The sequence below is a fragment of the Amblyomma americanum genome, chromosome 5, assembly GCF_052857255.1.
Source record: "Amblyomma americanum isolate KBUSLIRL-KWMA chromosome 5, ASM5285725v1, whole genome shotgun sequence".
Classification (NCBI taxonomy): domain Eukaryota; kingdom Metazoa; phylum Arthropoda; class Arachnida; order Ixodida; family Ixodidae; genus Amblyomma; species Amblyomma americanum.
Genome location: NC_135501.1, coordinates 150,212,297 through 150,240,116, shown reverse-complemented (window position 1 = coordinate 150,240,116; position 27,820 = coordinate 150,212,297). Strand labels below are relative to the sequence as shown.

The 27,820-nt window shown below is 45.6% G+C and overlaps 1 protein-coding gene across 1 annotated transcript; it reads right to left on the bottom strand.

Moving 5' to 3' along the window:
* Nucleotides 1-890: 890 nt before the first annotated feature.
* LOC144135146 (pancreatic lipase-related protein 2-like) lies at nucleotides 891-22,479 on the bottom strand. Its single transcript, XM_077667888.1, has 7 exons — nucleotides 22,406-22,479; nucleotides 19,726-19,880; nucleotides 13,974-14,141; nucleotides 12,489-12,797; nucleotides 5,695-5,947; nucleotides 3,566-3,754; nucleotides 891-1,133 (listed from the first exon to the last, which is right to left on the bottom strand). Exons 1-7 carry the CDS (start codon nucleotides 22,449-22,451, stop codon nucleotides 892-894), a joined length of 1,362 nt encoding a protein of 453 aa, XP_077524014.1. The 5' UTR covers nucleotides 22,452-22,479; the 3' UTR covers nucleotide 891.
* Between the last annotated feature and the right edge of the window lie 5,341 nt (nucleotides 22,480-27,820).

Genomic DNA, 27,820 nt, shown 5'->3' with positions numbered 1-27,820 from the left:
CTATACTTCGCGAGTTCAAGCTTGAAGGCAGCAGATATTCCCGCGATTACGAGTTTGGGGTCGCACTATTACTTGAGGCATCAGATTCACAACAACAGCCGCCGCGGTGGCTGAGTGGTTATGGCGCTCGGATGCCGGCCCGAAAGATGCGGGTTCGATCCCGGCCGCGGCGGTCGAATTTCGATGGAGGCGAAATTCCAGAGGCCCGTGTGCTGTGCGATGTCAGTGCACGTAAAAGAACCCCAGGTGGTCGAAATTTCCGGAGCCCTTCACTACGGCGTCCCTCATAGCCTGAGTCGCTTTGGGACGTTAAACCCCCATAAACCCATAAAGATTCACAACTCTTTGGTATGCCTGACTTGCACTGTTTGCGATTTTCAACCTTTTCTTCGTGTCTCGTGCACACGCAGCATTCGTTTGGGGGTGTGGTCTCAGATATATTACGAAAAAGTTAGCGCGAATCGTAGCCGAGGGACAGAACAAAAGAGAGACATATAAGTTTGCCAATGCTGGGGAACGCGCGTCTTTCGGGTCAGCAGCCGAGTGGCATAACCGCTGAGGCACCGGGACTGCCCGGCAATAATTTCACTTTAATTGTAATTTAGCTGACAGCTGCGCGCAGCATCATTAACCAAAATTTCTTACCAGTTGCCTCTGCTCCGGGATTCTCTCCGACATCTCCCAACATCAGCAACACAAAAAAAGAGAGAAAAATTGAGCGGCACTCTGACAAAACGCGCCAAATGCTGAAAAGTTCAAATTTTCCGGGCACTATCAAAAGCGAAATGGAAAGGGCCTTGGACGTGTTTCTTGAGAGTGAGAACAGTGATTCGCAACACAGGACGTGTCGGAACTTTAATAGGAGAACCCGCACAGTTCTCAATGCCTGCCTTAAGAAATGCAGTACGGTGGCGACCCGCATGTTTCAAGATATTCGTCTCCTCTCCCTTTTCTGTTGATGCTCCAGTATCCCATTTCCCCGGTGTTGGAAGGGTTCGCGTGTTGTTTACAGCTTCGATATTGTTTCCAGCCACCTTTGCAAGTGTATGCTTTGAATGAGCATTTGCGAATCTTCAGAGATTCGATAAACATTGCCGGCGCTCGACCGTGACTGCAGCCCACATCCTTGAGTCCTGTAAAGAAGCCTTCGTGAGAATAATGGTTGTGACTATGCAGCATGCTTCGATCTGAAAATTTAATTAAGCCATTCCCGATATTTCTGCATCTTAAGTAACACCTTGGTTTGGATTAACGTTCACAGTAAAATATCTTAGACACGGCGCGAAAAGAGAAACGAAAGGTGAATAACACAACAGGAGTGGTACCACCTACGACTCAATTGTTTTCTTCACACACGTGAACGTTTTTACAAGACAGTCACAATGCTTATTACAAAGCATTTCCTACTTTTTTAGAGTACAATGTATTCCAATGGTTTGTTCTTTTGGCAGGTGTTGGCCATTGGTCTTGAAAGCTATTTCATTTGCTTCTTCTCGTTTTGTAATCTACTTTAGTTTAAAATGGACTGCAAGAAAAACTTTGGAGATTATTAACGGTCTTTTCTGAGAGGTAGAAGTTGGGGCGAACGAAAATGGCTGAAATAATTTGAGCATAGCGCGGCGCCGTATGGAAAGAAAAGCGACAGGGGTAACGTTGAGGAGCTGTAAGAGAGCGGAGTGGGTTAGTGAGCGAACGCTATAGTTAATCGTATCGAGAAGGTGAAATGGGTATGGGAATAGCATGGGATGCGAATAGAAGATAATCGATTGTATTTTTGGGTTCCAAGGGACGATAAATGTAACAGGGGCGACAGAGAGCCATCTGGTATATAGGGTGAGATGAGAAAGTTTGCAAGGGTAAGGTGGCCTCAGTTGTGACCGAACAGCATTAGTTGGAGATGTCTGGGAAGGGCCATTGCCTTGCAGTGTGCGAAGCTTCACTAATGGCGGTGATTCTTATAATCATTCCTTTCGAATGAAGAAAAAGGCATACAATTGCATATTGTATTTCTTTTTTGCCCCCGTGACCGGCTACTGCGAGGTTATCAAGTACGATAATAGTACCATAACATGGTTCATGCATAAGCCTTCAGGAAAGAAGACAGGGCTTGCAGATTTCGCTATACTGAAAAGTAGAAGTTACCTCGAACACAGTGCAAGAGTTGCACTGTTGTGTGAGCATTGGGTTGCCACGACAACGGAGTTTGCGAAAGCATATCTGCACTGCTCTGGGGTAAATTTATTTATTTATTTCTTGTACCCTCAGAGGCAGAGGCATTTTTCAGGGGAAAGTGGTACATAAAGTTACAAAAACAATGTATAGTGTAGCAATGTAATTGGTAGTACAGAAATGAGTGGCTTCTGGTTAGAAAATTTTATTTAATGACTTCTTGACGCGCTGGTTAATAAAATATACTAACAGTGCATACAGTGCAGCAACACAGTATAGGAAATGGTGCACAAAAAATTTAGACGGTTTCGCCCTCATCGTCTTAGTATGGCATAGGCGAAAACTTCCTCGGTCACCCGCTGACAACGCAATATGAATGGTATCCAAAAGGGCCAGGCCTCGGTGGTTGTTCCGGTTCGGCAGCGAGCCCTTTTGAAAACATGCAATATGTGACAATGGGATACAACTTGCGCTTGCGGCAAAAGCGCAAGCTTGTCCGGGACTCACGTAACGGACGCGGCACAGCCGCAAGGCGCTTCCTCCGCGGAGCGATGAAAAGTGCGCAGTTTTTGCAGTACGGAATGACACTTAATATGAGAGGCACCATCACGGAGTGCAAAAACTGATGGCAAGGCACAACACACGGCGTGCAGAGGTAGTGGGTTCGGATATTAAGGCGAAAGCATTTAATGGCTCATGTTGCGTCCGTCCGTCCGTTACGCTCTTGCGCCCATGGCCTTCGAGATCACCCGCCGTCCTAGCATTGACAGGTAATCTCGGAGGCCATGCTGCGCCATTGGTAGTTCACTGCGCATGCGCGAGGTGGGGCCACCGGCGCGCGCGCCGCGCCCGCGCTATACGCCTCGCAGCTGTCGACAGAGTCGGGTGGCGCTCAAGCTCTCTCCAAGCGCTCGCTTCAATGGAGTCTGAGAATGCGGGCAAACGCAAGCTCTTAACACCTAACCACACATCAGTGACACAAGCAGCAACATCGCGCTAAAGGCTTTCGCCTCACCGCACTTTAGGGCAACAAAGAGCCTCCCTGAATTTTTAGCGGCGGCAAATGGTTGCCTGCTTTTTTTGCAGTGTAATGTGCCGTTCTACTCTGGGTTCCTAGAATTCAGTGAACGCTGGCTTCATGTATAGAAAATACAATGGTTACGAAACGTTCACTTTAACACTTTCTCTAGGATTTTCTTCATCTCAAGTTTTGTCTTGCATTTTCTCAAGTGTTTCTTGGCACTTAGTTTTGGAACCCTCACGCCATGCGTATTTCTCATCATCTTGAATTTCATCGCCACGTTAGCTAGAGATTCACAATCAGAACGCGAGATGCTAAAGACGACAAGAAATCTATCTGAAGTCTTTTTGTAAGAAGAAAGTTCGTTGAGCTTACTGTCGGTGCAATTCGGCTGATTTGACCCTCCGTTGGGGTGAAAGTCCACGTGCCCCGTAGAACTCATGATTCCAAATTTATAGTCCTTGAGGTTGCCAGCGTTGGTGTGAATGATGTCAACGAACTTCGCATCTGTTTTTGACAGCTCCACCTTTGTCGACCGAAACAGAGGACCAGCGGGGTCTAGACCTGAAAATTGAAGCGTAGACCATAAACTCGGTCGCCCTATACCTGGGCATGAACAACGTTTCGAAGTCTAAACCTATATTGTGCTCTAGGTACAGCTGTGGACAACTTAACCGAATTAAGAAAGCGACACTAAGGAAGTACTGCGCTTGCGTGCACTCACGAACACATGAGTGAACACTGATGAACGCAGCCCTGAGACTCCTGCCCGCGTCGCCTTTCGAGTGGTGCGATCCTGAGGTGATCACGCTTGTTAAAACACATTTCGAAAACTAGGGACATTTTTGGGGAGTGGGAAGGTTTCAGAGACACAGCGAATCGATAATACAATAAAGACCTCAAAAATGGCATACCATTTAAGTTTCGTAATAGCATGGAGGGAAGTAATAGAAGGGAGCACGACGTCATACGCTCGCCCTCTGAAGGCAGTCTTCCTTTGGCGACGCTGTCCCCCACGAGGGTCTTTTTCTGCACGCAGTTTTATAAATTGGAGCTTCCTGCTTTCCATAGCGCAATGTAGCTTAGTTAGTGGTTTTTCTTTTGCAGACGTTAGGTCGGCGGAATGCGTACCCGGCTAGAAACTACCGGGCTTTTGCCACGTGAGGGCATTTTCCCAATATGCTTCTTGTTTTATTTTTGATGTCTAGGGTTATAAGATGTTACGTGACGCTCCCACTTGAGTTTATTTTCTGGTGCCTGAGTTCTTCCTCTGCAGTCGTTGATTACGAGCAATATCCTATGAGGAAAATTTATAAGCAGGATGCTATGAACACGCAAAAAAATTCCCGTCTTCTCCGATCGACTCTTAATGCAATTTCGCAAGAGTCCTCATACATTATGGCTGTGATTTTTAACTGCTTTCAAGGTCTCAAATATACTTCTCTTGACCGATATCTGTCATACGACACTGTTATGTAAACAAGTCGGCACATCTTACGAACTTCAGAGCGCACATTCTTGCAAGCAAGCGAAAAGAAGCACAATTTATGAACCCTTATCAAAGCTGCCCGAAAACAGTACGGTGCCCATTCTTAAAAACGATTTATTGCATGCATTTTTAATACCTATCCTGATGTGGTTTGCACAGGATTTCTCAGGTCTGAGAACATTTTAATGCACCCCCAGTAGAGGACATTGGGCTGTGTATGATAAGAAGTTGACAGCGTTTAAGTCGCATCCCTATGATGTGGGCGCAGCGCCCGAAGGCGGTGTCTTGCTACCGGCTGACGTTCTCGAAACCTCACTGAAACGGCGAAGCATAGATACGCAATCACACAGATAAAAGGTCATGCTCTGGTAGCGCTCCTATTTAGGAATCATGATTAACTAAACAAATTGTCCATGTTGTCTGCGGAACCGTAGCTGTGACTAATAGCCGGTTCATTAATTGAGGCTGTGCGCATCCATGACCCTTCAGTCGCGCCACGTTTTAAGGTGGTGATATAGCTACGCATAACCACGTAACCACTTTTTAAACTTTCAGTGCATTATTTTAAGCTAAAAAAAGCAAATTACACAAAATCTACTTTAAAGACAATTGAAGCCAACCTTTCTCAGCTTGTTCAACAATAGAAAATGTTTGTCCAAATCTAAGTGTAAAAACTGGGTCATTTGAACCGAATAACAAATTAGGCTCATTTAAACATTATGTTTACGCGGACGGAAAAACTGCATACATCATGCACGATTCGAACCATAGTATATCCCCAGTGTCGCCTTTTAAATATTGGCACAAGCTAGCGGAAATGGACAGTATAATGAAATTATACGTTTCACTACACACGTAAGAGGTGTGGAAGAAAAATGATTTGGTTCAAATGCGGACGAGCCGAAATAACGCTCTGTGCATTTTGCGTCCACGCATACCCTTGATAGAGTGCGTAGTTATGATTAATGACTTGGACAGAAACTTTTCAACCACGGCATGATGGTGGCAGTCCTACCTGTAATTCGGTTGAGTAGGCTTCCCGTAGCCTTGTAATAGTGCCTACCACAGAACCCAGCAGCCTGCGCCCCTAGACTGAACCCCACAAGGTGAACTCTGGAGTAAAAACGAGTGCCTTCGGCAGTTTTAGCCATTTTGTTCAGTAGCAGAGACAGCTGGGCTCCCGGAACCGGGGTGTTGGCTGCCGCAATTGCGTAGTTGGGGGGTGCTGCTCCAGGGCCCCAGTCGACGATTATGACGTTGAAGTCGTGCTGGAAGGGTGGCCACGTTCGGGTATGCAGCCAAGAGAAAGCAATATTTTAAAAGGCCTCGCACCATCATCTACTATGTAGGCTTAATCGCTATAGCTGCAAATATCTTCTTAAAACTCCTATGTAAGGCCAAATTACATTTCCTGGAGAGTGATACAAGGAGAGCGATACCAAAAAGTAAGATTATGACTCTTAGAAAATAAGTGCACACTGGCAAACGTCAAGTCGGGCAATTCACGGAAGGTATCGACACAATTTATGAATATACTAAGATGGCGGATTTGGCTAGTTATGTACGACAGTGATAATATTCAACGCGGGTGAAGCAGGGCACAGTGAGAGAGTGTCTTGTTTCGCCCACGCTGAACCTCGTCCTGAGCGGTAACCACGTGCCCCAGCCAAAAAGATTTGTGACTTGTCGTGGCTCGGCCCATGGCTCATCAAATGACAGCCCTATCGTACAAATATTTGCACCAAAGTTCGAACGTTATATCTCGCTTCTTGTCTCTAACCGCCCAGTGGATAGATGGGTTAGATGATGACAAAGTAATGAAGAATGGAAAGACGAGATCTTACCCTTGGTGGACACCGTAGCAATTAAGCACAAGCACAAAGTTTAGGGGGGGGGGGGGTGTACTTTATATGCATTCATGTAGAAAGCATCAGTGAACATAAGATTTTTACAAGTTACAGAGAAGTAGCCGATTACATCTACAATTACCTTTTCTGAAATGTATCTGTTTTGAGTGGTACGTTAAAGCTTCCGAACATTAATTAAACAGTTACAAAAAGTAATCAATTGGTAGCACGCAATTTTTCTTCTAGCTGCTATTATCTATTATGTATATATATATATATATATATAGCAGACAAGTTAAATGAAATGAGGGGCCCGTTAGACAAATTTATGAAGGGAGCTAACAGTCACCGAAACCAAGGTGCATAGGGGAACGTTAATTTTTTTTTTTTATATGTGTTATGCTTATCAGTGAGATAATAATACTTGGATTAATAAATAGCTTAAAGAAAATTACTTATAAAGCAGCAGAAAAAACAACCATGCCGCCGGTGGGATCCGAACCCACGACCTCCGAATATCGCGTCCGGTGCTCTTACCAACTGAGCTACGGCGACGGCTGTCCAATCTGCTGCTCTCGTGGGTATTTAAGTTTACTAGGTGTAAGCGAGCCTTGAGAGTGTTCACCAGCGCCACCCTCGACCATAGCGGCGGACGTAGCACGTCCTGTAATACCGCGAGCGTGACGTAGAACGTCATCTAACGGCGAAGGCGGAAACTGTGCGAGAGCCCTCTTATGCTACCTATGGCATCAAGACTGCCAGAACCGAGACCCTCGTTAAACTATTAGCAGACAAGTTAAATGAAATGAGGGGCCCGTTAGACAAATTTATGAAGGGAGCTAACAGTCACCGAAACCAAGGTGCATAGGGGAACGTTAATTTTTTTTTTTTTTTATATGTGTTATGCTTATCAGTGAGATAATAATACTTGGATTAATAAATAGCTTAAAGAAAATTACTTATAAAGCAGCAGAAAAAACAACCATGCCGCCGGTGGGATCCGAACCCACGACCTCCGAATATCGCGTCCGGTGCTCTTACCAACTGAGCTACGGCGACGGCTGTCCAATCTGCTGCTCTCGTGGGTATTTAAGTTTACTAGGTGTAAGCGAGCCTTGAGAGTGTTCACCAGCGCCACCCTCGACCATAGCGGCGGACGTAGCACGTCCTGTAATACCGCGAGCGTGACGTAGAACGTCATCTAACGGCGAAGGCGGAAACTGTGCGAGAGCCCTCTTATGCTACCTATGGCATCAAGACTGCCAGAACCGAGACCCTCGTTAAACTATTAGCAGACAAGTTAAATGAAATGAGGGGCCCGTTAGACAAATTTATGAAGGGAGCTAACAGTCACCGAAACCAAGGTGCATAGGGGAACGTTAATTTTTTTTTTTTTTTATATGTGTTATGCTTATCAGTGAGATAATAATACTTGGATTAATAAATAGCTTAAAGAAAATTACTTATAAAGCAGCAGAAAAAACAACCATGCCGCCGGTGGGATCCGAACCCACGACCTCCGAATATCGCGTCCGGTGCTCTTACCAACTGAGCTACGGCGACGGCTGTCCAATCTGCTGCTCTCGTGGGTATTTAAGTTTACTAGGTGTAAGCGAGCCTTGAGAGTGTTCACCAGCGCCACCCTCGACCATAGCGGCGGACGTAGCACGTCCTGTAATACCGCGAGCGTGACGTAGAACGTCATCTAACGGCGAAGGCGGAAACTGTGCGAGAGCCCTCTTATGCTACCTATGGCATCAAGACTGCCAGAACCGAGACCCTCGTTAAACTATTAGCAGACAAGTTAAATGAAATGAGGGGCCCGTTAGACAAATTTATGAAGGGAGCTAACAGTCACCGAAACCAAGGTGCATAGGGGAACGTTAATTTTTTTTTTTTTTTATATGTGTTATGCTTATCAGTGAGATAATAATACTTGGATTAATAAATAGCTTAAAGAAAATTACTTATAAAGCAGCAGAAAAAACAACCATGCCGCCGGTGGGATCCGAACCCACGACCTCCGAATATCGCGTCCGGTGCTCTTACCAACTGAGCTACGGCGACGGCCATAGGTAGCATAAGAGGGCTCTCGCACAGTTTCCGCCTTCGCCGTTAGATGACGTTCTACGTCACGCTCGCGGTATTACAGGACGTGCTACGTCCGCCGCTATGGTCGAGGGTGGCGCTGGTGAACACTCTCAAGGCTCGCTTACACCTAGTAAACTTAAATACCCACGAGAGCAGCAGATTGGACAGCCGTCGCCGTAGCTCAGTTGGTAAGAGCACCGGACGCGATATTCGGAGGTCGTGGGTTCGGATCCCACCGGCGGCATGGTTGTTTTTTCTGCTGCTTTATAAGTAATTTTCTTTAAGCTATTTATTAATCCAAGTATTATTATCTCACTGATAAGCATAACACATATAAAAAAAAAAAAAAATTAACGTTCCCCTATGCACCTTGGTTTCGGTGACTGTTAGCTCCCTTCATAAATTTGTCTAACGGGCCCCTCATTTCATTTAACTTGTCTGCTAATAGTTTAACGAGGGTCTCGGTTCTGGCAGTCTTGATGCCATAGGTAGCATAAGAGGGCTCTCGCACAGTTTCCGCCTTCGCCGTTAGATGACGTTCTACGTCACGCTCGCGGTATTACAGGACGTGCTACGTCCGCCGCTATGGTCGAGGGTGGCGCTGGTGAACACTCTCAAGGCTCGCTTACACCTAGTAAACTTAAATACCCACGAGAGCAGCAGATTGGACAGCCGTCGCCGTAGCTCAGTTGGTAAGAGCACCGGACGCGATATTCGGAGGTCGTGGGTTCGGATCCCACCGGCGGCATGGTTGTTTTTTCTGCTGCTTTATAAGTAATTTTCTTTAAGCTATTTATTAATCCAAGTATTATTATCTCACTGATAAGCATAACACATATAAAAAAAAAAAAAATTAACGTTCCCCTATGCACCTTGGTTTCGGTGACTGTTAGCTCCCTTCATAAATTTGTCTAACGGGCCCCTCATTTCATTTAACTTGTCTGCTAATAGTTTAACGAGGGTCTCGGTTCTGGCAGTCTTGATGCCATAGGTAGCATAAGAGGGCTCTCGCACAGTTTCCGCCTTCGCCGTTAGATGACGTTCTACGTCACGCTCGCGGTATTACAGGACGTGCTACGTCCGCCGCTATGGTCGAGGGTGGCGCTGGTGAACACTCTCAAGGCTCGCTTACACCTAGTAAACTTAAATACCCACGAGAGCAGCAGATTGGACAGCCGTCGCCGTAGCTCAGTTGGTAAGAGCACCGGACGCGATATTCGGAGGTCGTGGGTTCGGATCCCACCGGCGGCATGGTTGTTTTTTCTGCTGCTTTATAAGTAATTTTCTTTAAGCTATTTATTAATCCAAGTATTATTATCTCACTGATAAGCATAACACATATAAAAAAAAAAAAAATTAACGTTCCCCTATGCACCTTGGTTTCGGTGACTGTTAGCTCCCTTCATAAATTTGTCTAACGGGCCCCTCATTTCATTTAACTTGTCTGCTAATAGTTTAACGAGGGTCTCGGTTCTGGCAGTCTTGATGCCATAGGTAGCATAAGAGGGCTCTCGCACAGTTTCCGCCTTCGCCGTTAGATGACGTTCTACGTCACGCTCGCGGTATTACAGGACGTGCTACGTCCGCCGCTATGGTCGAGGGTGGCGCTGGTGAACACTCTCAAGGCTCGCTTACACCTAGTAAACTTAAATACCCACGAGAGCAGCAGATTGGACAGCCGTCGCCGTAGCTCAGTTGGTAAGAGCACCGGACGCGATATTCGGAGGTCGTGGGTTCGGATCCCACCGGCGGCATGGTTGTTTTTTCTGCTGCTTTATAAGTAATTTTCTTTAAGCTATTTATTAATCCAAGTATTATTATCTCACTGATAAGCATAACACATATAAAAAAAAAAAAAAAAAAATTAACGTTCCCCTATGCACCTTGGTTTCGGTGACTGTTAGCTCCCTTCATAAATATATATATATATATATATATATATATATATAAATATATATATATATATATATATATATATATATATATATATATATATATATATATATATATATATATATGGACTAAAATGAGTCATCGCGATGACTTATGTTATCTCTTATATTTCTTACGCTGTTAATTTCGACACGTAGTTGAGTTTTCTTCAGTAGTTTTCTCACGTCCCCTCGTGAAAACATAAGCACGGACAGTGAAGACTCATTCGGCGAATGCGCTGGACGGAAGGGTGGAGTTTTAACGTACGGATACCTTGGACACCTGCTCGCATTTACGCAAAGCTTCGAGCTTCGTTGTAGTTTGCGCTCTGAAAGAACAACGCTCGAGCGTTAACAGCCGCCTATGGCTGCGAGCAAGCCATAACCGGATAACTCACCGGTGTAACTCACACAACCGGAACTTGGTTTCTGCCACCAAGTTAAGGTTCTCTGAGTTATACTGGTGGTTACAAATAGTTTTCCGAATAGAAAGTCACTGATTACTGGAAAAAGTATTTGGATTACCGAGAACTTTATCCCTGCCAAATGTAATCAATGTACTAGAAAATTCTAAGAAGCCTAAGTAATATATTTCATGTCACCCGCTACGTAGAAATCTGGTATGTAATCACAACTCATGGGACAGTGGGATTATTGTAGTGCGCATGTGAGTTTCTATTTCCTGTTCCTATTATAGGTGTTCACCAGTTTATGACACTTTAATTCGTCTGAAAACGGCGCACAAAAAAACACGAAAAATACAGGGAGAACAGGAAGAACAAGAGCACTCCTTCCGGTTCTCCCTGTGTTTTTCGTGTTTAATTTTTAATTTTAATTTAAGTTTAACACTAACTTTTGAGCTCATGTGCGATGTGCCTCCGCTGCAAAAACTTTTTCTTTGTTTTTGTAGAAGCCCCAGCCATTTTCATGCCATTTTTCCGAGCTTTAGCCACTGCCCTATTCTGAAATGCATGCTTCAGAAACAAGCTCTGCGACGGAATTGAGACTATGAAATTAAACAGAAATGGTGCGCAGAATTCGATAAACACGCTTAATGTTTATGTAACTGTTTTTTCTCTCACGATCTTTCACTTAAGGCTTGTGTCTCATCAATCATCGAAAAATGCGCATAGCCTTCGTTGATTACGTGAAAGCGTTTTACTGAGTGGAAGCCTCAGCAGCCATGCAGGCATTGCGGAATCAGGGGAGTAGGAGAGTCTTATGTAAAAAAAATGCGTATAGCATCGTACCAGTATTCCTCAAGAGAAAAGCATATAACAGCTGTAATTTACCTGTACTGATCTATGGGGCAGAAAAATGGATGATGAGGAAAACGAATCAGCTTAAGTTAAGGACAACGCAGCGAGCCATGGAAAGAAAAATGATAGGTGTAACGTTAAGAGACCGGAAGTGGGCAGAGTGGGTGATGACATCCTAGTCAAAATAAAGAGGAAGAAATTGAATTGGGTAGGGTATAAAATGCGAAGGCATTATATACCGCTGGTCCTCAAGGGTAGCGGTGTGGATTCCAAGAAAAGGCAAGAGCAGCAGGGGGTGGCAGAAAGTTAGGTGGGCAGATTTTTGCGGGGATAAGGTGACCGCATCTGGTACAGGACAGGGTTAATTGAAGTGATTTGGGAGCGGCCTTTGTCCTGCTGTGGGCGTACTCAGGCTGATGATGATGATTTCGGTGAAACCTTGTGCAGTCTTTTGCCACAGTAGAGCCCGCTTTTAACTATTTGTTCGCCGCATGACAGCCTTATTTGTTTGCGCACTATTCAACCCAACATGATCAATCAAACAGAACGCTGCGATGCGTTTATCAAAGGACGCCTATTCAAGCTTAGTACGAAATGGTTGGACGTTTGTCAGGCGCACGTAATAATAAAATGTACGATTTTATCATCCGTACGACAATACGTTCACAAAGATTTGCTTACGTATTGAATGAAAGCATCCTTCATTTGGTGCATCCAAGCAGCATTCCCGCTTTCGGTGAAACCGTGTATTATGGCGGCAAATGGCTTCGTCATATTCCAAGAGTGACGTTTATAATGCCTCTTCCATGTGATGTGGTTGACGCGCACTCCCGTAGCATTGCGACCGCCAAAAAAGGTCAGCCTAGTTCCGACTGCGTAGGGATTCGCGGGACCACCAATGGGAAGTGCCAGTCTGTTCTTCGTATCGAAGCAGCCAAGTTCGTGAAAGCAAGTGTGGTTCCCACGCTGAATGTTAATGAAATTCAGCGCCTGGAGATAAAAAAAGATTAATGAAATGGTGCTCATTTCTGGCGACAAGAATCGTTAAAAATTGCGTCTGCTCCGTTTATTGCTGCTACGCTGCTTTTAGCCCACGCGTAAGCTGTAAGGAATCAGTTTTGTTTAGTGTGCTGGCGTAGCCAAGTACTGTAACAATTTAGGGTGTACATGACGAGGAGGACCGGGGTGAGGGGGCGGGGATCGACACTGACGATGACGCCTTAATGTCGCCTAGCCTTTTATATTGCCGCTTATTACTGTCAAAGAGCGCATATTGCATCCAGCAATTAGACTCGCGACTGATAGGTGGGGCCGAAATGAACTTCTTCCAGCGCAGTGCACGGCCATTGCGTCTCCCATTGGTTGCATGCTTAAGGCAAATTCTCCTATTCTTCTTATAGTCTGATATGAGTTTATTCGCAACATCGGCTGGACATTACCGGCTTTCAGTGGCACATACTTTAGGTTAATACGGAAACCGAGCACTGAAAAAAAGTCAAAATAAAACAACATAATACTTTTTGACTTGAAAAGTGCTTTGTGGATTTTTCAAATAGCTAGCTACTTAAGCAACACAGAACAAGTTTCTAACACATGCACATATTATCTCTCTGGGTATTGTGAAAATAAAAACGCATTGACTATTGAACTCTTAAGCAACCGCAATGCAGCCCCAGAGAAAAGTGATGAGGCGGATAGTAGTAAGCCTGGCACTACTCTTGAATTGTAACCGGCCTTCGTCAAGTATGATAAGAAGCTTATCATGATTAATCGGGCGCGCATAAGGACTGCGGTACTCATTGTAGGGAATTAAGCATCGCGTGCTCGCGTTTGAGTTTCACTTGGCAGTACAGCAATTTCTTCTAGATTGTTGTCCTATAACAATGGAAGAACAAGTTGAATGTTTCGTACTTATATTCCTACCATGGAACTCTATTAGGTGGGCAGGCGGGCTGTAACCGCCCAATGTATTTACAGGATAATTTACAACATAACTAAATATAAGATAGCATAACATAATATTTAACATAATATAACAGCATAAGTTATTTACAAAATAATTTTTTCCCTGCGGCACCTCTCGTAAGGATGGCGTTTCTGTGCATCAGCGATGAGGCGTAGTCGAGATAAATAACTCAGTAAATAAGAGGTGGACATGGATCTTACCTGTTTCACGAGAGTCGTCTTTACATCGCCTTTAAGCTTCCACATCAACCTGCTGACCATTCCACCAGGAAACAAGACACGCGGCGATGGTAGTTTTGGGTTAGTTTTCCTCCTTATGTATTCAGATAGAATACGATAGGCTACGTACAGCGGCAGCCTTCGCAGTGCCTGAAAGATGAACAAAACAGCGTTCAGTTAGACATATTCGAAAGCAAACATAATACGCGCGTTTAATCTTTATAACTATAAGTTAAGTCTGGCTTTCAAACGGGAGGTGAAAGAAAATCTCAAGTTTTTTCATGAATTATCAGATCTCGATAAAAACACACATTCCTACACCACCCGTTACACAGAACCGTGGAACGTGGTCACTGCGCGGGTAAATTATTCCAGGCAAAAAGTGTCATACACACTGCCAACCCTTTTAAATTCATTTCACAAATCAGGTATAGATTTGCATACGATTTCTGTACGAACCCTACGCCAACATTTCATTAACAATCCTTGCTTACAATAACAACTAAAAGTGTTATCTTGCCTTTTGTTATGTTTACCTGTTGTGACTATCAAGTGTGCGTGCATTAATTTTGAATATTGTGCTTTCTGCGAGTTTTTTTTTTTTTGTCGTTGTTGTCCTATCGCTGCCTGCTTTGTAGGGAGGCTGCGGGCTTCAGTCAAGTCGCTTGTTGTCAAGCGGCTTTTATCCGCAGTCTCCCCCATCACTGATGGAAATAAACAACTTATTATTATTATTATTATATTTCAATGGTCTTCACTGGTCTTCGCAATGAGGTGCATATGCACTCGATGAACTCTCGACGCCGTATCCAATACATGGCTTTGATCTTTCTACAGTGATATCTGCTTAGGGCACTTTATCATTCATGAAATGCATACAACATTGTTTTTTGCGATATCCGAAAACTAGCTGCCAAAGCAGCACACGTAAGCAGCCCAATATTGAAAATGGATGGTTTCACTCTGATCCTTTGTAGGACCACCATTTGCCAATTATTGGGTCAATCAGCTGTGGTGCTGGGGTCAATCACCAACTCACTCACGATAATAGTGCCAAGGGAGGCGGGGGCTCTCCTTAATGAGTCTTTGAGGTCGAGCGGCAAAGCCACGAAGCCACTGCGGCGCTTCAACATTCCCAAAAGAAGAGACCAAGCAATACTTTTTTACACAACGACCACCGATGCAAGTCAGTTGCCATAAACCAATACATGGATCGGCCGGCGCCATTGGGCGATTCTTAATGCCCCTCAACTCGGTGGGAATGGAGGGAATACTGGTTCGCGAACTACCGTTGAAGCCTCAAGGACCACTGAGAGAAGCATCATACTCTCTATGAATATGAAAGAGTGGTTCAAATAAAAACTGTCTGTTTTATATCATGAATTGTTGGTACGTTCAGGGGTTCGTGTGTTAATTTTTTTGCTCAAAACGAACAAACAGCTCCCAACATTATCAGACGTGAACAAACAAGACCATTTCTGCTGCGCGCCAATTCAGTGAGCTTCTCCCGGTATTGCATTCCAACGCCCCCTGTGGCGACTGAGAGGAAGACCAGCACCGCAATTATAGTGTAGCAAAAGTGGCTGCGAACTGAACAAAGGCCGTTTACAGATTCATTAATGCTCTTCCGGCCAAAAAAAATAGCAGTGTTTACATTCCCTGTGTGGTGCGCAAATCTCAGCGTTAGCTGCCGACTGTCCGCGCGTGCACAGTGTGCATTGTGCAAGACTTGCACGCTCCCACACGCGGTGTCTATTCGCCTCAGCTTCGGCTTCTCGTGTATGACCACCCTGTGCAACTGGGAGCGGTTCCGCGTCCGTGCGGCCTGAGCATTTGGCGATCACGATGGCAGCCGTGACTCGAAACATGATTCTTTGGATGGAAACAGCGCAGCAGACGGGACCAAGGAAGGAAGACACAAACACGGGCGCTGTTTCTGTCTTCCTTTCTTGGTCCCGTCTGCTGCTCTGTTTCCATGCAAAGAATGTACAAACTAGCCCGGCTTACTCCTTTGTCGGAACATGAGCGTAGAGCGCTTTTTTACCTTCCATGTCGACCGACGTAAGAATGGCGCATGGTGCCACGTACTTACACTCACTCGCGCGACATTACCACCCCGCGCAACGCGCTCCTTCGCAATGGTGCGCCGCATGTTGCTTCCCAGCCAGCCATGTCGCGCAAATAAAACACCTAAACGATCAAAATTGGCGAAGTCTGCACCCTCTTACTATGACGGCACTCCCTTTCCATGGCTCCACTCGCGAGCCGATGGTGGCGGCGTCTACCTCGGATCTCGCTAGCAGCGATTCCTGCATTTGGCCGCAGGTGGCTGCGTACCCTAATGAATTGTAGATTTTATTTGGCGCTTCTGCCTATGTGTGTAGGTGTGCGCGCTTGTTTATGTGCTTGATTATGTGTCTGTGCACGCGTGCTTGAGTTGGCATGGGTCTGTGGGCTTGAATGTATATGCCCGTTTTGTGGCTGTGCGCGCTTACGGGCGCGTGTGCGTCTTAATTTACGTGCGTGCATGTATTTGGGTGCGTGGGCGTGCACATGTGTGTGTGCGTACGGGCTCATGTGTCTGAGCGAGCGTTGGTCTGTGCGCGCGTGCTGGTTTGAGAGCGCGTGCGCGTGTTTCCACTTCACAAACTACAAAATTTCCGGGAAGAACCTAGTGTGTTTGACGACACATTAGATTTGTTGCAGCGTATTTGGAGCACGCTTGTATCAAGTCTCTAAGCGCTGTTAAGCCTATTCTGTGGGAATCGAAAATCGCCTGGCACAAATCAGATAAACCACTGTCTTAGTGCTGAAGCCACTGCGGCCCCACGAAAGAGCGCATACTGCAGAAAAGGATTTAGTCGCTTGCTCTTCACAGCGAATCTTCTGGGAACTACCTCACAAAGCCACAAACTATGCTCTTCCGATTCCGCGAGCTCAAGCATTTTGGCGAGCCACTTTGCTCTTCCTTAGATGGACATGCGAAGACTTTCTTTTCAGTGCTTCGTAGAGCACTGCACGCAACAGTGCAGCAGAAACTCCCAGTTATTGCAGCAGAAAAGCACAGTCACCGTCAACTCTGCCCTGAAGGCCCACCTGTCGTTTGCGGCGCATGCCCGGCAATGGAAGCTGCGCGGTGCAATGCTTCAATGTTCGGATCGAATCTCCCACCACGCCTCGGAAAGAGAGGAGGAAAAGGGAAAAGTTGAAATCTTGTCAGTGTTTTAGCCCGCTTGGGGTTTTAACGCACACGCGACATTATACTCGGATACAATTCAAGAAAGAATAAGCCAGTGCCCTGAAAAGAAGGGCTTCCGGCCAATGACGTCGAAATGTTCTCATGGCGTCTTGGTTTGTCGCTTTGAACCTGCTAGCGTGATGTCGCATGAGGCTGGTACAAGCAAGAGGATTAACCGTGACATCATGACAATCGGTCGATGCCACTGGATGGAGGCCTTTCTTTGAAGGGCATTTGCCCTTTCTTCCTGAGTTGTACCCGTTAATAGCGCACCTTTGATAGCCGCCGTACAGAGCTCTGCAGCGCTTCCACTGCACAAATGTGGGGAAACCGGAGCTCGTGATTTTCGCTGAACTTTCTAATAATAGCCACGGCTGTCTAATGATGCTTCGAAAATGAAGTTCCCAGCGCTGCCCATCGTCGTCGCACTATCAAAGTCAGGAAACAGTGAAGAACCTCAAGTATTCCAATGGCCCTTCTTCGAAAGAGCTTTCAAATAGAAATAGTACTTGCTTCAAATAGCACCATTTCGCTTCCACAAGGCTCAAATCCTACTATTTACGCTTAATATAAACTGTTTATATTATACGCCGACCACTATCTGTCGTATCGTATTTACAGGGTTGGTCAAAACTTCCCATGCCGCAGGTTGAGCTAAATAATCGGGCACTTACAGCACCTATGAGACTACCGATGCCCTCAGAAGTGATTATGTGCCTTCTGGTCACCGTAAAATAGATTTTTAAATGCGGAGGTGTCGTAAATGTCCCGCTAAATTGCGAAAAGGCACACCATGTGGCCTGCGAACGTTTGACCAACCCTGAGTGAGTGAAAAACTTTTATTGAACATTTGCGTAGTTCGGCGGCAGCAGGATCCGCGTCGTCTTCATATCAGGCGATCCCGGATCCCGTCTTCGCAAGGTCGGGCCCTCATTGCAGGGCTCCGCAGAGCCGCGCTGCCTCGTAAGCGTGCTGCACCAGGGTCCTTTGGACCGTGAGCTCACTGCTGACGAGCCGGCTCTCCCATTGCTCCGCACTTGTGTGTTTGTGTTGGTGGAATTTTATGTTTCGCTCACACTCCCATGTGATGTGGTACAGCGTTGGTACCGCCCCACACCACGGGCATGCGGCTCTGTATTGTGTCGGAAACATACTCAGAAAAGCGCGTGTCTCAGACACAAAACACATACACAGCCTGGTTTGGATACCCGGACATGCAGGTATTAAGGGAAATGAAAGAGCGGACGGCCATGCTCGAGCGATGAGTTTCCGAGCGGGATTACCGGACGACTTTTGCACCCGAGCCTGCGACGGGGGGTATGCAGAGCACCTGGCCCTATACAGGGGCTTAAGGTATAAATATCCTCCGCCACACAAGGCACTAACAAAGGAAGAGGCTACCGGGTAGCGCAGACTGCAGAACGGGTATTTTTCCAAATTTACATATAATAAACAAGATGTTTTTGACCAACCCTGATCATTTCGCAACGACAAATGAAATTCGCTGTGTTAGCTGCATGCGAAAGATTCCCTAAAAAAATTCTATCGCCATTGACGCAACGCCTACTGAGATTACTCGTGTGACAGGGGACAATATTACTTACCCAGGAACTTATTGAGATAAAAAAAATGCCCTTATTCAATATCTTAATTGACTGTCCTGGTGTCCTCGCCCGCAAATATGACGGCGGTTTCGTTTGCCACTTATACAAAAGCAAGTGTTTCTCTCTGTTTTTGTTCATGCAGACCTAAGATCCGCGTACTGATGACGTCCAGGAAGGGCTCATTACAGCGCGAGCAGCAGGCAGAGAGAGAGAGCAGACAACAGGCATAGCGTAGCGCTGTCCTGTTGTCATTCTCTACGTGGCGTCCCGTATTGCTGCAGAAGACACTTCTAAGACTAAGAACAAAAAATCCGAGCCTTTACTTCACTATTGACGCCGTAATTTAATTCCAGTTTGCGTGTACGACCTCTGTCAAAAATATGAAGCAAAAGGGCACTTCTTTTAAGCCGTACGTTTAGTTGTACTATCGTAACCCTCAGGAGGTACACAGCCTCATAGCGGGGAAGACAAGAGCCTTTCTTACATTCGAGATATTTGGAATGGTGATTGCCCAAATCCATCTGCACTGCATGCCTCAGAAGCAAGTCAAGTAGGTTACATACCTCTGGAGAAGGTCCTGCGTGTTCAGCCACAGATTAAAGTTGTGGGACGCGGTTTTACGGAGAAATGTATGTTTCAGCGTTACGTCGCTATCTAGTGAAATTTATTCGTTTCATAAGATGGAGTACAATTGGCCACTCATGGATATATGCTTACCATTGATCTACTCTTGCTGTCTGCTCAGAAGCGTTTTGCCGCGAACCCCCTTAAGGCACTGTACAGTCTGCACATACTCTCCAACATGTTCGAAGAGGTTGTGGAAAATGCCCGAATCACTTCTGCAAGATCTATTTATAATCTGCTGTAAAGAAATAAAGCTTCGGGCGATTACCTTAATCAGTTTAATCAAGGCTATTGTGAGGTCTACTAGTGCTGGGTTCCACTTTTCCCTTCCTGATCCATCTTTGCGCAGTAGCGCAATGCCTGTTCCGAGAATTCCTTTGCCATATCCGGCTTTGGTGGTGGCTGGCGTTACACTGATGACGACTGTAAAGAAATAATAGCATCGTAAAAGCAATGTTCTCATGAACACAAACGCACACGTCACGAAGTTTGCTTTACCTGCGTTGACCTAATTGTGAAAATGGTGCTCTGTGCTTGTAGTCGCTGGGGGCCCTTTTCAGGTTGACAGCCTCGCACATTTGTTGATACACAGGCAGTTCTGAGTGGTAAGTGATATAATCTGGTGGCCCGATTAATTCGTATTTATCAGCGGATTCGTTCGGTCCTGTGCTTTCGGTGTATGTTCAGAACTGCCGATTGTCATGTCCTTGGGCAGAAAAGATAAAATTGCCTCACAATACTTCTGAAACTTAAGACCGTCATGTCCTGAACTTTGTGGTCAGAAGCCCTCTGTGTTTGGCTACGCAGCTCCAGTGCTACGTTAAATATTTTCTTAGTCCCGTAACTAAGCTTCTGATGTAGTTGTTAATTAAATTCTTTTGAGAAGTAATTATGCCGTAATGATGGCGCTGCAAAGAGCCGAACATTCAGTCCACGTTCCTTATTCCCCAAAAGTGACACCGTCTGATCTAACTTTTTTTCCGGGAGTTGTTGGAAGAGTTCACGCGTGGGAGAAAATTTTGATGACAAAGTGCATTTGCAAAATGCAAACAGTTTATTTCCATGCACTCAAGGGGACATGATAGGCAACTTGACAATGCTTGCTTTTCCTGCTTGCAACAAAAGCAACTGAGCGCTGATGTATTGACTAAAAGCGATCGGCGCGATCCGAAGTGACGCAGAACTTGCTACCAGATGTGTGCGCGAGGTGCTTCGCAGGATTTCTTAAATGCAACGATCGCATTCGTAGAAAGGTGCTAAAGCTACAGATTTCTCCGCGATCTGCTCGTGCCCCTTCCACGGTACTTACAGGCCGCCGATTCTGAAGCCATCCCAGTCACTACACAGAACGACGTTTTTGGTTTCTTTGGAACCCGCATGGGCTAATTATCCCTCGTGCCTCGGTTCTGCCGTATATTGGACTCTGTGATGAGAAGCTCCCGGAATTCCTGCACATGTAACATCAGGCCTAGCACGTGAATTGCGCAGACGCAGTAGTCGAGGTGACCGTGTGTAGGCAGTGAGCTCAGCAGAGAGGAAAAAGAACAGAGGTCTTGAGGCTGTTTCGCACACAGACACGTGACTTGCGTAGAAAATATGGCTTCATGAGGCCCGAATCCAAAAAGGCCATGTGAAACGATGGCAGTGTCAGGTACCTGCTTTGCAGTTGTGAGTGCATGCAGGGTGAATAAATTAGTCTTGATAATTTTTTGTCGTACCAGCACGGAATATAGGACTTAAAACTGGTTACGACAGACTGTCTGAACGCGTACCCAGCTGTTGACTCCTGGGGCATGGTGGTCTTCAATATAAACTTGCGTTGTGGTTCGGTCAATTTTAAATCTGCGAAACGTGCAACGCGGCACGCAAAAAAAAAATTAGCGGTCACTTAATTGCATTGCAGTTTTGAATGCGATAGTGTTATACCGCGAAATCTGCTTGGCATACGCTGCTCCTGTGCAGTCACCGATACCACACCTTCAGCTACATTTAATCCCGTAGTCGCCCTCTACGCTTGCGGGGATTTTGCGCAACGCTAGACACAAGCGGCATTGATTATGGTTCCATTCCAACTCAGTGCGTGGTGCTGTCTAGACAAGTCTACCTACAACCAAGCTCTCAACCGCGCTCGGTTATGTCACGTGACCAGCGCACCAGCGCACCTGCCAACTGGCAGCGCATCTGCAAACTTGCCCATGTGACGCAATCACCGTCTCGACCAATCAGCGGATTTTATGAGCAGCCACGCAGTTTTTTTTTTCTGCGGTGGGGCTTTTAATGATGTTGCAGGAGAACTCATCGCACATCGTCCCCTTCTAATCCAATCAATATAAAACCAACTTCTGCCGAGTCCTGTGGCACAGTGTTGTTCAGTGATGTTAGCTGCTATTCATGCCAAACAATGCTTTCTGTGTGAGTGTACTGTGTACATACTGTGCGTGGGTAGAGAAATTGTAAGTTGGAGCCGTTGTGGGATGGATCATGCCAGGTCGCAGGTCTCATTTCTTTCCCTATTGCCGTAGTCATAAAAAGAGTAATGCTGCTCTTTCGTATTGATCTGTGAATTGTGGCCTACAGATCGGACTGAATTTATTCCTTTTAGAAAGCCTTGCTGACACGCTGGAAAGACGGATTGGGTAACTGCACAGAGGCATTAATGTTCGTGGCCTCTTATTCGTCGCCTGTCGATGCTGAGGACCTTGTTTGTGAAGGCCCTGTTGGTCTAGGAAGCCGTCAACTGCACGAGGTCATGTTGCATTTGTAAGCGCCGCATGCGCTTTACATGTACTCGAGCTGTGTTATACTATTGTTGTCGTCTTTCGATGGCGAAAAAAACGAAAGCGTGAATTGGCTTCTCACTCTGCCGGAGACAAGGTGATAATGGAGCGACATTAAAGAACGGAGTAGAACGGAATGGAAGTGCATGTTGTTGCAGTTGCTGCGCTTACCTGAGGCTGAAATAATTAGGAAACCAGCCAGCAGAGCTTGATGCATGTTGACAGTTTCGAGCTGCGGGAGAAATAGCTGCAGAAAAAAAAAATGTCCACAGCTGTAGTTGTTCCACTTTTCATGCCTCGTTCCTGAGGTAACTCCTTCTATACATTCTTCTCGGAGCGCGTTTCCTTCACTAGTGTAGCCTGCCCACGAAAATAACTCACTGTTTCTTGCTTTGTTGACTAGTTATTAAAATCCTAGCATTTCTTCTTAAAACATGATCGCAAATGTGGTGTTTTTGCATATTTTAGTTCATAAGTAAATTAGTGCACAAGCTATTTGTTTATGTTGAGGCGATCGTGAGCGTAGTTTATTAAGTTGAAATGCCTCCACAGATACAACTCTTACTGTTTTAACAAGAAGCTGACTCGTGAGAGTACGGAAATTTTTTTTCGACAGTTTGTTAACCTAATGTCACTTACCGTGGCTCTGCTCTCTCAGCCGAAACTATTCTGATTTGCTTCAGCTGTGCCTGCTAGCGTCACTGGCTTCAAGAAGCGTTCTGCCCTAGCTGAACCGATTAGCTTAAGCATATTGTTTACAACAAAAACGCAAAAAATTAACTGCGTTGCGGGTAATAGTCGCTGAAAACGGCAGCTTGCCGAAATATTTGCCAGTATTCATACAAATGAAACTCAAGGTTTTGGCACTAGATGATTATCTCCTTTTATATGATTAGTGTCAAGTGATATTTTTTCTCATTTCAAACAATGAGGTGTTCATGCCATTTTCCGGTAGACATAAACTAGCTTTATTACCCACTGCCACATGATAAGCTTATCATGTGTTTGAAGGCTGCATTGACGCGTTTGGTTGTATCATGTTCTAGAATTCTTGTGACATCTCGCTGGGCGGCTTCCTAGAATTCTGGGCTGTTTAATACTACTCCTACCTTACATGACATTTACCTTCCTATCACGATCCCTCGTTTGCTGGTTGCAGGATGTCTTGTTTTGCCTATTGTTAACAAGCTTTTCAGATTTCTTGACGATTACTTCATTCTTCTCTACAGTAGTGACTGTTGTTTTTAAACTTCACAATGAGATGTGCTTTCGCCCTTCCAACAGTGCTTGCCTCCTCTTCTATGGACTCACGAGTCACCGGGTCCCAACAAGCTGTCAAAGCTTTGCCACATATTTTACGCTCCTGCAGCGCATAAGCTAGTTTGCACAATCCAGCTCCAATGACCGTTCACAACGGGCAAAGGTAGGGTTGTGTATAAAACTACCCTTAGCTATGGCGAAGAACAGGTTGGCCATACTGGGCGATGTCTTAATGAAAGGCTCATGCATCATTTCAACGCTGTCTACAGAACTAGGAAGGGGCATATGGGAGTGCGTTATTTAAACTATCCCACTCGTTCCTTCAAGCCATTGTTTTATGAATGCACTGTTCTCGTCAAGTACGTACATCTAATCATCTGTGAAATCATAGAAGCCACCCACATTTTGAGATTCGAAAAATGCTGTTCCAGCCCTCCTTTGACAGATTTACAAAACCCGAAGTAGATTATCCTAGACACATGTAATTGGAGTAGTGTGGTGGTGTTCTGTTTTTTTTTTTTTAAATGCTTTATCAGTTCGCGACTTCCGCCATTCTTTAAGCTTTTTAATATCACTCCTCTTCGCCCTGTTTATCTTTTATTGTCTTTTTATTTTTGCTGCTTTACACTCTCAGGACATTCCAATTTATTATCTTTGGTTAATCATATCCTAAGTCTGTTATCTGAAATCAACCTTACGTCGTTCCAATTAAATTTCGTGCTTCGCCTTATTCCTATACGGGAACGCAGCTCTTTCCTGTTTAATTCCCTGCTCAATTCTGCCTGAGTTATATTAGTCTTCTTTCAGAGTTGAACACTCAGTTGCAGCCAGCGCGATGGCGTTGTTTGTTCTCTTTTCGCCGCTGTTGACGCTGCGATCGCCGCTGATATTTCGCGCTGTTTATTGTTTTTCGATTCTATAGATCACCAATAGCCCGGCCAGCAATGGCTGCTATAAGTAGTATTCTTCCCAAGCTAAGTTGGCTGGTGCTGCGCAGAACATGTAAAGAAACTATTCATGCCAGTTTCACTCGGCGCCAAAAGATAAACATTTCAAAGAGAAGCGTTTAAAAAGTGCCGTAACATACGATGCTAACATAACGGCAAGCCGCATAGTTGTCTAACTAGGCTGACACGATATTTAGCTTGTGCGTTACCCCAGGAAAAAAAATAGTCATTTTTGACTACTTTCGTCTAAGAGCTACGGCGTTTTGCCTGTACAGATATATGGAGTAAGCATAAGCAGTATTATATTAATTGCACCTGCCTGGCGATGGTCCTTCTTGCAGAGATTCCAAGAAGCGGCCGGTCACAGCTCCATTTTGCTGCGGCTCCCAAGCGTCACAGGCATCCTCCTCCGCAGATGTGTACATGACGTTGGCAGACTGCTGCATTGTCTTCTGTTTTAGCGAAAGTGTTGGAGCTACGGCGATCAATCATTTCGTCGGTGGCTGTCAGCACAACTGTGATGTCACTGCTACGGAATATTGAGGTAGCGGTCGCCCTCACCTTAGATTGTGCCAGGTATAGTAGCAGAAAAAAAAATTACAGAACGAATACGATGTGGGACACGGCAAAGCTGTGAAAGCATTTAAGCGATTATACTTTGCGCATTTTGGTTTTGTCAGCTTGCAGCACATCCATATCTAAACTCGCACCAATTCATTTCGTCCTATCTTGGTTTGTGTATTCGCAATGTAGACTACTTTATTGATATGGGAGTTCATTTGTGAGGACGGATGTGTGTGGGGATTCCTCCAGCTAGAATGTGGGGTGTAGAGTTTGCACGTGAGTAGTGCTTATGATGAACAATTAGCATGTCCACTGCGTCTTCGAATTCAACTTCACCATCGCATTTTTGTTCCGCTGCGGCGTAGGTTTCCAGTGGGTGGAGTCGTTATGAAGGGTAGTGGTAGGTAGGTTAGTTGTGGGTAACTCATTTGGAAGGTACAGTTGGGTGGGGTGTGTAGTGGGTGGCGCTTCTGGAGGGTAAATGTGGGTGGGGTGAGATTGGGAGGGGTATCGAGAGTGTCTATACATGGGCGGGCTTCACCTTAGCTAGATTGCTGCGGAGGGGAGGTGGCTCGAGGGTGGCGTTTCAAGCCGAGGGCTGCCAGAGGGCTGCTGTGCTGGACGCTTGGGCTGGAGGTTTTAGCGTCCACTGATGCCAGATTCCTGGGGTGGGGAAACAGTAGCACCGCTTCTGCTGTGAAACTGACATTGCTATACCATAAAATGAATATGATTTAGTTTATTATTTCATTAAAAGGACGGGGTCTAGCATTTGTTTGAACGTTGTTCAAATATTGTCACAAGCAAACATAATTTGTTGTATCGTAACTCACATCACATTGTGCAACGAACACCAGTCTTCGTGCTTTGAAAAATTTTGTGGTTATTTAATTTTTTTTCCGAGTATCATGTCTTTAGAGTTTTGTCGGGCTAAATACATGTGCTTCGATATGTCGTGCTTCAGGGGTTCTCTAGACACACTGGCTTCCACTGTGATAGAGTTTCTGCGACCGTCCGAACTTGACCAGCTTTGTGCTTTGGGATGAATGCATGGGGGTTTGTCACGGTTTTGCTCAGTGGGGCGTGTGCTATTGAAGCCATCTCAGTTTCGCACCCAATCAATAGCTCTCCCAACGAGAAAGATGGCAATTGGTTACTTTCTTCTGTCCTATGCTGTCTTGAGAGACCGGAAGATAAGCTCATGACCCTCGGGACAGAACAGTGGTTATTTAGCATGAAACGTAAACAATTCTCGGTTTTGAACTGTTAGGACTATCCTGATTTTCACTTACATTACTTCATTTTTTTTGTGCTTTTGCTGAAACATGACTCATCTCTTCGAAACCGAAATGGAAGCTCCCAGTATCTAAACTTCGTACAAACTATGACTTCCGAACATTGGACGCCCATGTTGGACATCAGGATTGGACGCACATGAGAATGGTTTATGGCGGGTCTCGAGAATATATGGTCATAAATACAGAGTTGAGTGTGCGAAAATGTAGATGTGTGTATAACTACGACGTGCTCTGTCCTTGTTCATTGATAGATGGTCAGTTGCAGTGACCTTTTGAATTATTCTATGGCTTAAAAATAAAATAAACGCCGGTGGAATTGACTGCGGCGCAAAAACGCAAGTTGGAGCTCAGAATTACACGCCGCGGTGGCTCAGCGGTTAGGGCGCTCGACTACTGATCCGGAGTTCCCGGGTTCGAACCCGATGGCGGCGGCTGCGTTTTTATGGAGGAAAAACGCTAAGGCGCCCGTGTGCTGTGCGATGTCAGTGCACGTTAAAGATCCCCAGGTGGTCGAAATTATTCCGGAGCCCTCCATTACGGCACCTCTTCTTCCTTTCTTCTTTCACTCCCTCTTTATCCCTTCTCTTACGGCGCGGTTCAGGTGTCCAACGATATATGAGACAGATACTGCGCCATTTCCCTTCCCCAAAAACCAATTATAAGCTCAGACTTCACCTGCCGCGTTGGCTCAGTGGTTAGGGCGCTCGGCTACTTATCCGGGGTACCGTGGTTCGAACCCGACCGCGCGGCAGTGTTTCGATGGCGGCGAAACTTAACAGGTGCCCATGTGCTGTGCGATGTCAGTGCACGTTAAAAATCCCCAGGTGGTTGCAAATATTCCGGAGCCCTCCACTACGGCACCTCTTTCTTACTTTCTTCTTTTATTTCCTCCTTTATCTTTTCCCGTACGGAGCGGTTTAAGTGTCCGCCGAGATCTGAGACGGATACTGCGCCATTTCCTTTCCCCAAAACCCAATTTTCATTTTTAGCTCACAGTTATCAGCTGTGGAGCATTAAAACACCGACGCAGCCGGAGCGCTAATGTATATAACCGTAGGAGGGGCTTCGGGCTGATTTAGACAAAGCTTGGATGTTTTAATCGGTACAAAATCTCGTTACATCACGTTATTTGCTTTTACCACCATTTATATAGGCTCGACGCATTGGGGCTCGAACCAGTGACACTGCACTAAGTCTCATATGGGTGGAAAAACTTTGCGAGTCGTAGCTTGTAAAACACACGTGAGGGTGAAGTGGAGGGCGCCGCTGGCAGGGTTTCCAACCTATCGATATTTAGGGCTTAAACGTGTAGTTAATGGAGAAAATTTCAGAAATAAACAACTGCGTAATGTCTCCCGTAGTACAGCATCTAAGGTATTGTTACATGGCGATGAGCCGAAGATCGACGCGCGATGAATGCTGACAATGAGGTGATTTTAATGGCCGCTGGCCCAGCGCGAGCGCTCCGTTGTTGTTGTCCTCATACTATGGCACATGCCCACATAGGGGGATTGGCC

Bases quoted from the DNA above. Each gene is read 5' to 3' on its own strand.
- LOC144135146 (XM_077667888.1), bottom strand. From the start codon at position 22,451: ATGCATCAAGCTCTGCTGGCTGGTTTCCTAATTATTTCAGCCTCAG. The intron at 5,948-12,488 runs GTAAGCAAATCT...CCACCCTTCCAG, and splicing joins AGGATGCTTTCATTCAATAC to CACGACTTCAACGTCATAAT. The intron at 3,755-5,694 runs GTAGGACTGCCA...TTCAATTTTCAG, and splicing joins CCTACTCAACCGAATTACAG to GTCTAGACCCCGCTGGTCCT.